The sequence below is a fragment of the Podarcis tiliguerta genome, assembly GCF_965153285.1.
Source record: "Podarcis tiliguerta genome assembly, chromosome: 2".
Taxonomy (NCBI): domain Eukaryota; kingdom Metazoa; phylum Chordata; class Lepidosauria; order Squamata; family Lacertidae; genus Podarcis; species Podarcis tiliguerta.
Window position 1 is genome coordinate 100,790,535 of NC_139535.1, and position 15,998 is coordinate 100,806,532.

A 15,998-nucleotide genomic window follows, 5' to 3' on the forward strand; every position below is an offset into this window, starting at 1 on the left:
TATTGTTTCAAGAGTGAAACTAAATGGTCTGGCAACAGACCTGCGAATTCAGGAGTTGCAGAGTTCAAACAGAATTCCTTTATTGCACACCCCCAAACTCTTGTTTGAATTACTTATCAAGTTTGCAGCTGCAACCGTCGCCATGTTTCATTTTCCCTTTCTCTTTTGTTGGATCATACTTGCAACGAGACACCTTCCTCATCTCCATGTTTCAGACACCAGAGCAGAAATAATTTCTCTTGAGTTTCAGCCTCTCTCTGTGCGTGTCACAAGATAATATTTTCTCCCCTCTGAGCTGAGGGGGGAAAGTTATATCATCTAGACTTACCAAGATGCCCAACTATAATGATGTCCATTTTCCCCGAAGGATTTTACATCCCCAAGAATGTAAGTCATTCTGCAGCAAGCCAGATTACGGCTACTTTGCATTAGAAAGGTCAAGGCAGAGGCCTGCTGGTTACCCTACAATCTTTTTAGGCAAGATGTTCTTAGTTTTTCTATAGGGATCACAAAGCAGTAGAGCTTGTGAAATCCCCGAGACTATGATATCATCATCTTTGCGGGGGAACTGTTGTCTTGTGTTAGTGACTGCCTTTGGTGGCCACCCACGTAAGGTACGTTTCATCCTCTCTCAAATTAAATGGAGGGTGGGGAAAGGCTCTTTCCCTGTGGGAGAGTGCATTAGTCAGGGAAAGGACCACTGTGACTTCAGACAACACTCAATAGGCCAGTTGTTGTCAACAGCTCACCCTGCCACTGGAAGCAGGAAAGTTCATTCCTGCAATGATGAGTTGGCCCCATTTGTACAAGCACATTATGAAGAGTCTTTCCCACTCACCATGCTGTGGTTCCCACATACAACAGGCCGGCTCAATCTAGATTAACATAGTATACGGCTGTTCAGATTGAACACTGGATATCTCGGCCTCCCAGCTACTCTGGGAAGGTGGACAATCCGAAACTCTATTGCCTCAACTGTGAGCTGAAGGAAATTACCCCAGTACAGTGGTACCTCGGGTTAAGTACTTAATTTGTTCCGGAGGTCTGTTCTTAACCTGAAACTGTTCTTAACCTGAAGCACCACTTTAGCTAATGGGGCCTCCTGCTGCTGCCGCACCGCCGGAGCACAATTTCTGTTCTCATCCTGAAGCAAAGTTCTTAAATGAAGCACTATTTCTGGGTTAGCGGAGTCTGTAACCTGAAGCGTATGTAACCCGAGGTATAATAATAATAATAATTTATTATTTATACCCCACCCATCTAGCTGAGTTTCCCCAGCCACTCTGGACGGCTCCCAATCAAATGTTAAAAACAGTACAGCATTAAATATTAAAAACTTCCCTGAACAGGGCTGCCTTCAGGTACCACTGTATTGAAATCTTTAGCCAGCTGCAGCATAGATCAGAAGCAGGGATGCCCAGGCTTCTACTCACCCTTAAAGTGCAAACCTCACTGATGCCAACATATGACGAGCAGCATCGTTCAATCCCTCCTCTGTCTTGGCACTAACCTATGACTCCCCACTTTAAGATGCAGGAACCCAACACAGCAAAAACCCCACAACCTTGGCTCTTTATCAAGGCAGAGTCTAGGTGCCATAAGTGCTGTCTACCTGTCTGGTGCCCATAGAAGGCAAGTCAGGGCACGGCCCTGTCTGGCAGGAAATCTGGGAGCAAGTGAGAGCAGGAAGAGGGGGAGAGCTAACAAGACAGTTCTCCACACTAGTGAGATGGGGTAAGGACCAAGGAGGAAAGACAGAGAGGTTAATTTAAATCCTAAGACGGTAACAAGGGTATTGCTTAAACTGCTGACAGTCAATATTCCCAGGGTGCCTTGGAGAAGATTCCGGGCTAGCTTCACAAATCTGCTGACAACAGGAATAAACTTAGGCCTGGTGCACTTGTAACACGGGCTTTTTGCAAATCATGGTTTGCTGTTGGGATTCAGATTCAGGATTGAACTATCCCCCTTCCCCACTCCAGCATGCTTTCTCGCCCTCCCTTCCTGACAGTAACCATGTTTTCATTTTATGTGTGTGATAGCTCAACAGATGTTAACGGCAGACTACATTCTTTTCTAACCATGGTTTTGCAAATCGACTTGAAATCAGCGGTTGTGAGGAAACCATTACGTATATCAATAAACATATTCACACAATATCATGTTTATCTGTGGAAAGGGAAGAGTAGGGCAGGAAATAGCTGCAAACCAGGGAAGTGGGAGAGAAAGGAATATACATGCACAAGGTTGGCTCCTAGTCTGCAAAAAAAGTGTGCATGGGATCTATTATTTTATCTGCACCAGCAATACCTGTACTCCTATAGGGCCAGCAGTGTGCATGGTGCTTTAAAGAGTATAAAATGGCAAACACCTGCCCCAAAGAGCTTACAGTATAATCTAAAATTATTTTAGATTATGTTATTTTAAAAAGGAAGGGAAGGGAAGCCCCAGGAGATTGTACACATGCTTAGGCTTCATGACAGGCTGTTATAGTAGGGCATGGGTAGGCAGACTAAGGCCCGGAGGTCGGATCCGGCCCAATCGCCTTCTAAATCCAGCTCGCAGATGGCCCTGGGAATCAGCGTGTTTTTACATGAGTAGAATGTGTCCTTTTATTTAAAATGCATCTCTGGGTTATTTGTGGGGCCTGCTTGGTGTTTTTACATGAATAGAATGTGTGCTTTTATTTAAAATACATCTCTGGGTTATTTGTGGGGCATAGGAATGTGTTGAATTCCCACCCCCCAGTGGACCGGCTCCCTGCTGAAAAGGTTTGCTGAGGTGCCAACTTGAACAAAATATTGGGGAGGCCAGGTAAGCCCCACATAATCGATCACATGATGCGATGTACGCACACCATTTGAATGGAAGCTCCCATCAACTGGGGGGGGTGGCAGCCCCCTCAAATATTTATTGGGCGAGTGAAGACCCTTCGGCCCCTATGGGCACGGGAGCTATGGGGTGTCACCATCTCTTCCTGCCTTCTTTGTTTCGAAGCACGCTCCTCCTCCTGGATCCTTACTGGCCCTTGTGTACTTCACAGGGCTGATGCCAACACAAAAATTCTTTCCCCCAACACACACGCTCAGCAAGTAATCTCCTTTCCGCCCCCTCGTTACCTGCAAGAATGAGAGGTCGGAATTTCTTTCAATGAGCACAATCTCAAGGTTGCCCATGACGATCTCACAGTTGTTGTACATTTTCTGTAGCGTCTGGTATGTCTGGTGGGAATCTCCTGTGACGCTGAGACCATTCAGGGTGCCTGCACAGACTGCAACAAAAGAAGGAGAAGAGATGCGTAAGTCAGGAGCAAAGCACAGGAGCTGAAACTTGGCAGCCAACAGGTGACAAGAAAGATCAAGGTCAAACACCCCCTCCCCGTCATAAGCAGGGCTGCCCACACATCAGCGCTTCACAATTTGATCCATGATCCTGGCCAGAGCATGCCGCAAGTAAAGATTAGGTGTGAACCAAGTTAGCTGTCCAGGGTCACAATAACCTTCACTCAAGCCCCCTGACACTAAGGATATATCCACACCATGAACTTACAAAACATTTATGCCAGTTTAACTATCATGATTTCCTTCTCCCCAAATCCTGGTAGTTAACTGTAGTTTGATGAAAGAACTAAGAATCCCCAGTCCCCTTCTCACAGAATTACAGTCCTCAGGGTTTTTTTGGGACAGGGAACTGCTATGAATTTGGTATGGATAGATCTTCTCAATGGGAGAGACAGAGAACCTGTGGTCCCTCCAAGTGTGGTTGAACTACAGCTCCCATCATCACTGACCATTCCCCATGGTGGCTGGGGCTGATGGAAGTTTGAGTCCAACAACATCTGAAAGAACACAGGTTAACCACCCTTGCTCTATGGGCTCACTTAGGATGCCACTAGAGAAGGCTTTCCCAAACTTGGGTGTCCAGCTGTTTTCGAACTACAACTCCCATCATCCCTAGCTAGCAGGGATGATGGGAATTGTAGCCCCAAAACAGCTGGACACCCAAGTTTGGGAAACCCTGCTCGAGGCTCTCTTGTGAGTAACAAATGTGATTGACACCCGCAATCCATATGGGATTATTTATTAAATCTGTATATTGCCCTTCATCCAAAGATTTCAGGGTGGTTCACAATATAAACATACAAAATGAGAGCACAGAATACGTAACAAAACAAAACAAAAACTCCTACATATATATATATATATATATATATATATATATTAATAGGATCAGGTGATGTGGTAAAGCAACTATGGTCGATACCAGTTAAGGTAATGCCAAACAACCATGTTAGATGCCATAACTTTCAAAACTATCCTTCGACTTGCAGCCTGGCACAAACATCACCAGGGAGAAGAAGCCACCTGTAAAATAGCTTATAGTTCCTCAGAAGGGTGGCAATGATGGCCAGCGTCCAACTTCAGAGGTGCTCAAGGGCTTGGACATGCTCAGCGGGCTTGTTACTTGTTTTCCTCAGAACACCTGACCCCAATGACACATTACAAACTGTTTTTTCAACTCACTATCCCCGGTTTCAAAAGGGGTTTGCCATGAAGAATGGGGAGCTCCTGGTCCAGAGATTGAAGCCCAACGTGTATTGGGCACACAGAACTTATTACATAGTTCTATATGAAACACAGCCAAATACAGTGGTACCTCAGGTTACATACGATTCAGGTTACAGAGTCCGCTAACCCAGAAATAGTGCTTCAGGTTAAGAACCGCTAACCCAGAAATAGTGCTTCAGGATGAGAGCAGAAATCATGCTCCGGCGGCACAGCGGCAGCAGGAAGCCCTATTAGCTAAAGTGGTGCTTCCAGTTAAGAACAGTTTCAGGTTAAGAACAGACCTCCAGAACGAATTAAGTACTTAACCCGAGGTACCACTGTATAAGAAAGGAGAACCTGCTTTTAGCAGTGGTTGTTGAATACAAGTTGACATTCCAGTTTTATGGTAAGAGTTCAAATTCTGAATTTCCTTAAAACCAGACAGTAAAGTTTCAAAAAGTCAAGTTCTGTATATATGTGGGGTGGGGGGGTATGGATATATCACACTGCTTGGAAAACAAGTGGGCACTATTGACCAGTTTTACTTCTTTTGGAACAGAGGAAGTGAATACACACACATACAAAAAAATACCAGTCACCATGGTGCCCACTTCCTGGCAGCTTGCCATTGGCTAATCTCACCCAGGCCCTAAAGGCAATTTGCCAGGGAAATGATTGGCAACCATGAGCACCGAGCACCGGCAATTCCAGCTCCACCCCTTGGAAGGTAAATAAGCAATCAGCTTCTCCCCCACAGCTGAAGTGGCAGGTAACAAGAAGAAGTGTGCAATAGGGCAGAAACCACAGGGAAGCAGGTTCCTTGACTTGATAGGCCCCAGAGAGCTTTGTTGAGATCTGGTTCTGCCCCAGAATGGTTCTTTTGTTTCCTATTCTCCTTGACAAGGAGTACATTCTGGTGTGGGTGCATTTACACTTGTGGGTTGTTGTTTTTTGGCATGCAACACACGCATCAAGCTGCGTCCTCAACACACCACTGACCCACTGGGTGCCATCTTTGCCCCTTGCAAAGCACCACTACACAATGCCCTGACTCCACTGAGATCCATACCCTTATTCTCCAGCAGGTTCCTGCAGATATGGTCTGAGAGTCTTGTTCTTGGCAGGGCAGCGTAGGTCCAGCAGGCCCCTGGCACCCGTACCCGGCTGCCCACCCTCCCCTGCACAGGCCAGCTTTCCAGGCAAGCACCACCCTCTTCATTGCAACCCTACAGAGCAGGTGTGGGATGGGGTGTGTGAAACAGACCAAGCGCTAGTTACAGCTTTCAGCACACCTCTATTATCACACAGACTTCTCCCAGCAGCTTTGAAAGGAAGCTTAGGGTGTGAGGATGCAGAAAACACCTGGGCTTCTAGTTCTCTGTTCATTTCAAGGCTTGTCGATGCTCACTATTTTCTCTTCTCTTTGGGCGAACGCGCCAGAACCTCATTTTTAATATTCATTTGTTCCTTTTAAAATACCTCTGCACTGCTCCCTCTCTTAGTGATACTTGAATGGTTCATAATATAAAACAAAATAATAATGTATTAAAACAACTGTAGAATTCCACTCACTGTCGCCAGCAATATATATTATTCAAAGCTGGAAATTAGGAACCAAACAAAGACCTGGGCAAACAGGTAGGGCTTAAGCAGGTACTGAAAGCTCACGCAGCCAACCTGTTGGCTTCTTTCCAAGAGCAGGGAGTTCCACAGAACAGGCACATTCACAGAAAAGAAATATAGATTAGTTAGTTACCACTGACTTTACCCTCCTCCTTATCATGTAATCAAGTGAATTACGAGTGGCAAAAGGGTGGTTTTCCTTCTTTCATGTTTATAGGTAAAGCGAGGATGTTACTTAAATTATCAGTTGTGTGTGCAGAGCAGGCAGTAGTGGTTATTCTGGATCAATTAGCCATGGAGACAGGTGTGCTCTCCAGTATCTGGTGTTTGCAGGTAAACTTTTGTTGCTAAATCACAGGTTAGGCACACTGTGCCCCATCATCTATGAACGCATAAACACTTGTTGTTAATAGGTAACAGAGCGAACACTGAATAAACAAGACTACCCTGCTCGGTTTTCATTTTGGATTAAATCATCCAAAACAAACTCTCACTTAACCCCCACCCCCATGTTCCTTATTCAAAACCACTCATTTGTCCTAAAAGCAGACGATATACATAAAACATGCAGTTCAAGAACAGGGGAAGTCCACCTTCTTAGTCCAGTTGCAATGAACATAGGGTTGCGTTTGGTAGACCTAAGTGAATCGTGCCCATTAACTTCAATGGATTTACTCTGAATAGGACTAGCATTGAATACAGGTCACACTGCCCTAAATCTGCCTCTGATAGGAGTTTCCCAACAACTCTCAGCACCCTTAACAAACTACAGTGTCCAGGATTCTCTGGGGGAAGCCATGACTGTTTAAAGCGGTATCACAGTGCTTTAAATGTATGATGCAGATGGGGCCAAAAGAAGCACTTCGTTTGTCTGTTTTTAACTCATCCTGGGCATCTGCCAGTGACTTCCACCCTTAAAGGGTTCGAACAGCAACCCTAAGACCCAGGCTTAGTGCTTTTAGAACAGCAAGACTGTGATGCAGTAATGTTGACTAAGCACCGCACAAGAACATTTTTCTTCCTTGGGGTGTTGATTTAACAGCTATTACGATAAGAACTTCAAACAATGTACGGTAAGCAAACAGAATAGTAAACAAACCAGGCACTGTAGATGATCTGAATTTATTCAGCCCCAGAATCCATATCCAGTGTGCAGGGTTATAAAGGATATGTCTTAGATGCATTTCCTGCTAAGCAAGGGAATTGCCCTACCTTTACTCTGTCCTCCTCCTATTGCTGCCCTCATCCCACCCCACAAAAGAAGCTTTGTTTCTGTGCATGACGGAGAGAGGTACATCTTCCCCACACCAATGGGCTGGGAAGATTCCAGGAAAAGCTGCATCTGACGAATTTGTGCCCATTGTACTACTGCTAAAGGAAAACATCAACAACAAAATTACTGCTCTGTAAATTGATCCCCAAAAAGAACTAGCCTACTTTATTTGGTATGTTCTAAAACAGGCAGAGGGACGCAGGTAGCGCTGTGGTCTAAACCACTGAGCCTAGGGCTTGCTGATCAGAAGGTCAGCGGTTCGAATCCCCGTGATGGGGTGAGCTCCCGTTGCTCAATTCCTGCTCCTGCCAACCTAGCAGTTCAAAAGCACGTCAAAGTGCAAGTAGATAAATAGGTACCGCTCCGGCAGGAAGGTAAACGGCGTTTCTGTGTGCTGCTCTGGTTTTGCCAGAAGCGGTTTAGTCATGCTGGCCACATGACCCGGAAAAACTGTCTGCAGACAAATGTCGGCTCCCTCGGCCTATAGAGCAAGATGAGCGCCGCAACCCCAGAGTCGTTCGTGACTGGACTTAACTGTCAGGGGTCCTTTACCTTTACCTTTTAAAACAGGCAGAAGGCCAGACAGAGCCCCCTGTTGCTTCTCTGCCAGCCCCTCTTATGAACAAAAAGCCGGCTAGCAAAAAAATATTCCCACTTAAGAATGGGCACTTCCCTGCCACTTCTGTTTCTTTCGTGAAGAGCACACAGGAACAAGTTTTGCCTTTCCTCTTCTGGCAGCGCAGTCACCTTGGTGAAAGTCCTGGTGGCCTAGGTTGACATGGCTTAGATTTGGTATAAACACCTACATTGAAAGCCTAAAGGAGCAAAGATAATTGCCATCATTCTTTGCTGATTTCAGGCTAGGTATGCCATCACTGAGGGACGCGGGTGGCGCTGTGGGTTAAACCACAGAGCCTAGGACTGGCTAATCAGAAGGTCGGCGGTTCGAATCCCTGCGACGGGGTGAGCTCCCATTGCTCGGTCCCTGCTCCTGCCAACCTAGCACGTCAAAAGTGCAAGTAGATAAATAGAAAGCACGTCAAAGTGCAACTAGATAAATAGATAAGTAGACTGTCAGGTGTCCTTCCATATGTCAGCTGCTCGCCTTTGTAATGCAGGGGTTGGACTCGAAGACCCTTGAGATCCCTTCCAACTCTAGCAGTTCGAAAGCACGTCAAAGTGCAAGTAGGTACCGCTCTGGCGGGAAGGTAAACGGCGTTTCTGTGCACTGCTGTGGTTCTCCAGAAGCGGCTTAGTCGTGCTGGCCACATGACCCGGAAGCTGCATGCCAGTTCCCTTGGCCAATAAAGCGAGATGAGCGCCCCAACCCCAGAGTCAGCCACGACTGGACCTAATGGTCAGGGGTCCCTTTACCTTTACGCTATCACTAAGCTCTGCACTGCCCAGCTTGTCCCATGGTTATAGAAGTATTGGAACTGATGGGGGGAAAGTGCTGGCTGCTACAGACAGGTGAGGGAGGAATGCTCCCCTACAGAAGCATCGCAGCTGACTTAGGGCAGCAGAGAGCTATGTACCTGTATATATGCAGCAGGAAGGAGATTGCTACACCCCGGAAGCAGTAAGTAAATAAGTACATAGATTGCAGGTGGAGAGGGGAAATTCTAGAGAAACGGAGTTCCTTTGAGCATATCCTATGCCAATCAATAATCACAGTCATGTTCTTCAAAATCTAGAGAAAATGTCAGAAAGCATTTTTTTAATTCATACCTTTGGTTTCTTTTAATTCACCCAAGAAACTGAGGGTGGAATACGTTAGGTATACCAGTTTCTTTTGTCCTCACAACAACCCTTTGAGGCAGTCGCGGCTAAAAGAAAGTGATTTGTCCTTGGGCACCAACTGAGCTTCTTAGCCAGGGGTCGGCAAGGTTTACCTCGCCTGGGCTGGTTCACTCCAGCGGAGATCCCTTCGTAGGCTGGATCGCGCATGCTTGTGATTTCCGGCATCTGCACAGTTGCAATTTCTGGCACCACAGAAGTGAGCCCCACGCTACGCTGTGCTGCGCCGGTTTAGCGCAGAGCACGGGGACTCGCTGAGCAGGTGGCTCAGTTCAGGGGCGGCTCGGGGGCCAGTTAAACAACCCCTTTGGGCCACTTGTGGCCCTTGGGCCTTAGGTTGCCTACTCCTGAAATCTGAACTTCCTTCCCCATCCCAGAATAAACCCACAGCTGTCTGCCACTAGACCTCCCAAGCTCTCTCTAGCATGGTTTCCATGTAGGCATGAGTTCTGGACATTTTACTTTACATTAAAAAAAAATAAAAATGCTGTACTTATCCATGACCTATGGACAAGACCACATTATGATGTGAAATCTGGTGAGGTACAGATAAGAAGCCATTTACTTTCAAGCTCTTTAACTGCTGCTATTTCCTACAGTTTGGGTGTGTACATTTGCTTCATATCTGTAAAGTTCATGAGGGTTAAGCACGAGCCCATAAATCTTCTGCAGTTGCCTCAAAAACTGACACGCACACACCAAACTGGCTGGGCGACTTCTCTCGCCAAGTATGACACAAACAAACAACCTGATCGACCAACAGTTTGAGCCAATCAACAGCCCGAAGTGATTGACGCACAGCAGCTTCGTGTCGTACCTGGAACACAACAGGACTTCGGCAATCCAAACACATAACAATGCCAAAAGCCACACCTCCGGTTTATGTTCCCGAGGTAGGGGAAGAGAACAGGGGCGAAAAGATGCATTTTAGGGCCAACGGGGCTGGAATTCTGGACACAGGATTCCCCGAATGCAAAAGTTATTTGTGGTTTCTGCTATGTGTTTCCAGTGGGATGAGGGCAGAGATAAATTCCCCTGGCAGACCCTGTAAAAAAAACCTCCACCAGTCATTCCAAATGTCCCAGTAGCCACGGAAGAAGTAGACCTTCTGGGTGCAGGAACGGAAACCCCTGCCAGCTCCAGAAGGGGAGGAGAGCCTGGACACAGGGCCTTCATTGTCCCCAGATGGAACTGCTTTGCTCCCCAGGCCACTCTGTGAAGGACAGCCCCAAGCCATGTCCTGGCTGGACAACAATGGGGTGATTATCCGTGGGGAGGGGTGGAGACATTAAAGGATCCTGCCGCAAGAATGCTTGAAGGGAAGGGAACAGATATGTCCATCAGCCCCCCACTTCACCCAAAGATGTGGTGGATCCAGCCCTGATCTTTCTGAGCTCATCCTCCCTCTCCCCTTCCTTAACTCTGGAATATTCCCTCCTTACTGCTATGCCAGTGAACCCCATCTCTTACTTATTAAGACGTTAAAAAAAAATAAATCCGCACAAATCTATCACACCTCTCTTAATTCGTAGAAGTCACAGAGTCCTGTACAGTGTGGTCCTAATCCAGATTCATTGACTAAAGCAACATAGCTTCCCTCCTGTTAAATGTTAGGCAAACACCATCTCTGTTGTTGTTTTCGGCACTGACCGAAGACCTTCCTCTTCCAACCAGCCTTTTAAGTAGAAATCTTTTTTTTAAAGTAGAAATCTTTCCCAGTCTTCATCTGTACTGGAATTGTTTTTAGATGTTCTGGTAAATCATTTCTGCGTTGGTTCCTCAAGGATTCCCCATCGCTGTGCTATAACCTTCCCTGCTCTAAGCTGGGATAAGAATCGCAAAAATTGCAGCCACGTTCCCTGATCAGACGAGACACTTCTCTATCCTTACATTTGCACTCTTTCTATGCTTAATTGTACTGTGGGTTTAAGTCACGAAAGGGCTGAAAAACAGGAGTGATGGTAGCAAGGGCTGCCTTTGAAAGTCCATAGCTATTTATTGCCACCAGACATAAACAATGCTTCTTTTCCAGGCAATCTATACTCCATCCTTCTGCCGCCTCTGGCCTGGCAGCCTCTTTCCTCAACGGGCAAAAAAGGCAGAGGGAGAATTGGCATGAACAGCTACCCACCCTCTTCTCCCCAGTCCAGACAGTGGCTCCAGCCTGGGAGGCAAGCAACAGCCAGACATATCAAGTCCTTTCCTGAAGCGATAACTGGAGGGGGGAACATGAAAGGGTTGGAGGGGGTGGAAGTGTTTAACTCCTCTCAATCATTTCCCTTGTCAGTGTGTGTGTGTGTGTGTGTGTGTGTACACACACGTGCGCCACACACAAGTGCCCCTCTCAGTTTCCTTCAGCCCCGAGAAGCTAGGAGCCCAGGACTCCTGGGTTCTACTGCCAGCTATAAGGGATTAATGAGTATTAATAAAGATTAGAATGTGGTGAGGGATAAACTTGGGTTGTGGGTTGGCAGGGGGCAAATGGGAAGGGGTAGCAAGCAGGAAGGGGCTAGGAGCCAGGACCACTGGGTTTTGTCCCATTTTTCGAGTGACATGTTCTTTGCCGGGTTGCTATTCAAGAGCCAGACGTGACTCAGAGCTGAGCAGCTGGGTGTGGGGACAGCAGTTTTGCCTCTTGCTAGGCTGAGGTAAAATCAATGCCACCCACTCCCCACCGCCGTAACCACAATCTCTTCGCCCGTCCACCTAAATTAGGACACCGGAGGTTCATTCTTTATATGTAAAGTTATTGGCCTCATGGTATATACAATGCAAAAAGTCCTTCCCAGCTGTGGCCACTTCTCTTGGGCGCTGGATCTAGACACGTCAAAGAAGCGATTCAGTTAAATGCATTGTAAACTCATACAGGGAAATCCAGTAGGGAAAGGCGGGACTCCACAGCGCCATCTGGTGTCACAGTGTTATATCACATATACGATGCATATAAAACACTTTCTAGCTGAGTCCTTGGATGGCTGAATCATAGAATTGTAGAGGTGGAAGGGATCCCAAGAGTCTTCGAGTCCAACCCCCTGCATTACAAAGGCGAGCAGCTGACATGTGCAAGGACACCTGACAGTCTGTCATTAGAACCCTATGTCCCAGACCTTCACTGCATAAATATGTAGGTGATCCAAGAAAGGTGAGAAGGATTCACACTGCCCTCCAACAGGTTCTGGCTTTTACTGAGAACTGGCCTACGGGCTGAGATATAGGGCATCCCTTACCTACTTTCGCTTTGCCTCCATAGGGTAGGACCAGAAGCACAGTAGGTGTGCCCTATGGTTGCTGAGCAACCACAGACACTCCAGATAGGCGTCAAAGTTTGGCCTGGTCAGGCATCTGCCAAGGGCCTACACCCCAGTAGGGGGCTCAAGACAGGAGCCCCTTGACCTGCTGAAGTGAGAAAGTAGCTCCTTGGCCTGGAGCTGACCCAGAGGATGGTGATGAAGATGGTCAGAGGCGAGGAGATCAAGCCCTATGAGGAAAAGTTTATGGAGATGGGGATGTCAAGCCTGGAGAAGACAATTACCCGTAATCAGCAGTAGAATCAATCACCATCTTCCAAGGGCTGTCACATAAATGATGAAGGAAATCCAACCCCAAATGGGAATACTACCCGAAATCAGAACTTACATAGGAGTCCGTAATAAACAAACAAAAACAAAGGAAATGGAGCAAGGGCAGCTCATCTTGTTTTGCCACTTGAGGTGAAACAGGAAGTACTGGCCATCTCCATAGAATCAACACCAATTTCCAGGAAGATCTCACCAAAATCTTGCGAGATCTCACTGGAAATCTGGTGGTGGTGGCAGGGTGGGTGGGGCCCCTGAAGGGTTGTCGGCCTGGGGGCACCCAACACCCGAGGCAGCTGCTTCACCCCACCTCATGGTTGGGCCGGGCATGGAAAGGAGGATGCTTGTCATCTATTGGCTCCTAAAGACTAAGTGTGGCTGTTCCCTTGAACTGTTTGTTTGGATCTGAGGTCTCTCTGCATTTCCTGGGAACAAGAGTAGGCCGAAAGGTGCCATCCAAGGTGAGGAGGGGGAAGCAGACTTATTCTGATGTCAGTCTTGTCCCAGTCTGGATGAAATCACATTAGAGCTGACGCTTGAGATAAAGAAACCTTTAATGGAGAAAACACAACAAGCCTGCACAAGAAACCTCAACTTAGCAAGCAAACATCCAACCAACCCAGTTCAGCAAACAGATTATTGGGTAATATGGGGACAGACACCTCAAAATCTCACTGATGGAGACAGAGAGAGAGAGCGCTTCAGTGGTCCACAGATGATTTCTTAACAAATGGGAAACGGAAACACCATCTGGGTGGAACTAATAGAAGTCAAATCTAGCATCCCTTAGTCTCAATGGTGTGGTTGGGTAGCAGTTTGCAATTATAGGGCCCCCTGCTCAAATGGTAACGTGTGCTTCTTTGATTCAAAATGAAATGAGTCACAATTGCTGAGTTTGGGGCCCTTCTGTTCATTCCACTGAGTGGAGTCCTAGACATCCATCCTGAAGTCCTGCTTGAGAGCACTGCTGATCATCCTCAACAATTTTCTATTTCACTTTTAAAGGTTCTAAATGAACCCTCCTTCCTTACCAAAAATAAGTCAAAAGAATAAGCTTTCACTAAGTTGGTGCCCTCCAAGGTCGGCTAGGGCTCATGAAAGTTGTAGCCCAAAACATATGAAGGGCATGGAGTTGGCAAACAGGGCTTTAAAGGTAAAGGTACCCCTGACCATTAGGTCCAGTCGCGGACGACTCTGGAGTTGCGTGCTCATCTCGCTCTATAGGCCAAGGGAGCTGGCGTTTGTCTGCAGACAGCTTTTGGGTCATGTGGCCAGCATGACTAAGCCGCTTCTGGCGAAACCAGAGCAGTGCACGGAAACACCATTCACCTTCCCACCAGAGTGGTACCTATTTATCTACTTGTACTTTGACATGCTTTCGAACTGCTAGGTGGGCAGGAGCTGGGACCGAACAATGGGAGCTCACCCCGTTGCGGGGATTTGAACTGCCAACCTTCTGATCAGCAAGCCCTAGGCTCTGTGGTTTAGACCACAGTGCCACCCACTCTAGCAGACTATAAAATGCCACCCAACCCTGACTTGCAGCCCTGTGTTATTCAAATTTACTCCATCACACCACATCTTCAGTTGCTGAAAGGTTATGTGTTTTAGTTTAGACACCGCATATATGCGTAGACACACAATTCATTGTGTGGCCAGCTGCCCGCTCTCTGTTCATAGCAGTGTCACACAGACACTGAATCACTGACAGTGAATAGAGAGGTCTGGAGGCTCTGCTAGAGGTACCGAAAATAAAAATAATTTTAAGAAGAGCTGCCATTAGTCACAGAAATAGAATGGGTACAGAAGAGAGGAGGACTGCAGTCATTCAGTGCATATAGACATCAACAACTGAAAAGCAGCAGAGAACCTCTTGGGTTCTCCTCTAAACTAATGGAGACAATGGAGTTTTAGTGCATGGGTAGGCAAACTAAAGCCTGGGGGCTGGATCCAGCCCAATCGCCTTCTAAATCTGGCCTGTGGACGGTCCAGGAATCAGCATGTTTTTACATGAGTAGAATGTGTCCTTTTAATTAAAATGCATCTCTGGGATATTTGTGGAGCATAGGAATTCGTTCATATTTTTTTTCTTCAAAGTATAGTCCAGCCCCCCACAAGGTCTTAGGGACAGTGGACCGGCCCCCTGATGAAAAAGTTTGCTGACCCCTGTTTTAGTGCATTGCTATTTTATTTGCATCCCAAGGTTCCTCTCAGATAATCAAGACAATTTATTTGGGAGTTGTCCTATTGAATTCTCACATCCATTCAACCTGAGATATGCAGCTTCTCAAGGCTAGCATTATAGCATCCCCTCCAACATTTTTCTAGTCAAAATAGGGACATCCTATTCCATCATCATAATCATTTTATTTATACCTTGTCCATCTAACTGGGTTGCCCCAGCCACTCTGATCGGCTTCCAATTCCAATACTTAATTCGTTCTGGGGGTCCGTGCACAATCTGAAAAGTCCGCAACAAGAGGCGCCGCTTCTGCGCACACGCACGATGTGATAGAGAGCTTCTGCACATGCGTGCACGGCAAAACCCAGAAGCATACACTTCTGGGTTTGCCATGCTCGCAACCCAAAAGTTACGTTACCCGAAGGTAACGTAACCCGAGGTACCACTGTATATAAAAACATAACAAAACATTTAACGTTTAAGAACTTCCCTAGACAGGGCTGCCCAGATGTCTTCTACAGGTTGTATAGTTACCTATCTCCTTGGCTAAGGAGTCACACAACTCCATACCCTCCAACATTTCCCTGATGAAAATGGGGACATCCTAAGAAAAAGCTAGGATCAAATCAGAAACCAGGACGGCTTCTGTAAATTTGCGACTGTCCCTGGAAAATAGGGACACTTGGAGTGTCTATTGTAGTAGAGCAGGGAGTTGAACCCAAACATCTCCAGACATGCTAACCATGACCATTAGAGAGCTGGGGGCAGGGGGAGAGAAGACCTAAAAGCAAGGACTGCTGCCTAACCCTAGATTTGGGTGGGAACTAATGGGGCTAAATTGCTTTTTAGCAGAAAATACTAGGGCCCAGGTCTTCCTAAGTTCTTCACTCAGAACTTTCAAAGCAGCTTTTGCTACGTGAATGTTTGGGAGTAGTGGTACCCTTGGATACGGGTGCTGCAGAGTAAATAATTACCCACCTACTACATTCCTTTACAGATTA

The 15,998-nt window shown here is 46.7% G+C and overlaps 1 protein-coding gene and 1 long non-coding RNA gene across 2 annotated transcripts in view; one reads left to right on the forward strand and one right to left on the reverse strand.

The window, feature by feature from the left end:
* LOC310671754 overlaps nt 1–15,998 on the forward strand; it is a 98,626-nt gene that overhangs the window by 77,529 nt on the left and 5,099 nt on the right. The gene's annotated exons all lie outside the window — the stretch shown is intronic.
* Nucleotides 1–15,998, reverse strand: part of ERBB3 (erb-b2 receptor tyrosine kinase 3) — a 99,444-nt gene that overhangs the window by 50,502 nt on the left and 32,944 nt on the right. Inside the window, exon 2 of the mRNA XM_083427284.1 lies at nt 3,120–3,271. Coding sequence (XP_083283410.1) covers nt 3,120–3,271 — 152 coding nt within the window. The remainder of the gene's footprint in view (nt 1–3,119; nt 3,272–15,998) is intronic.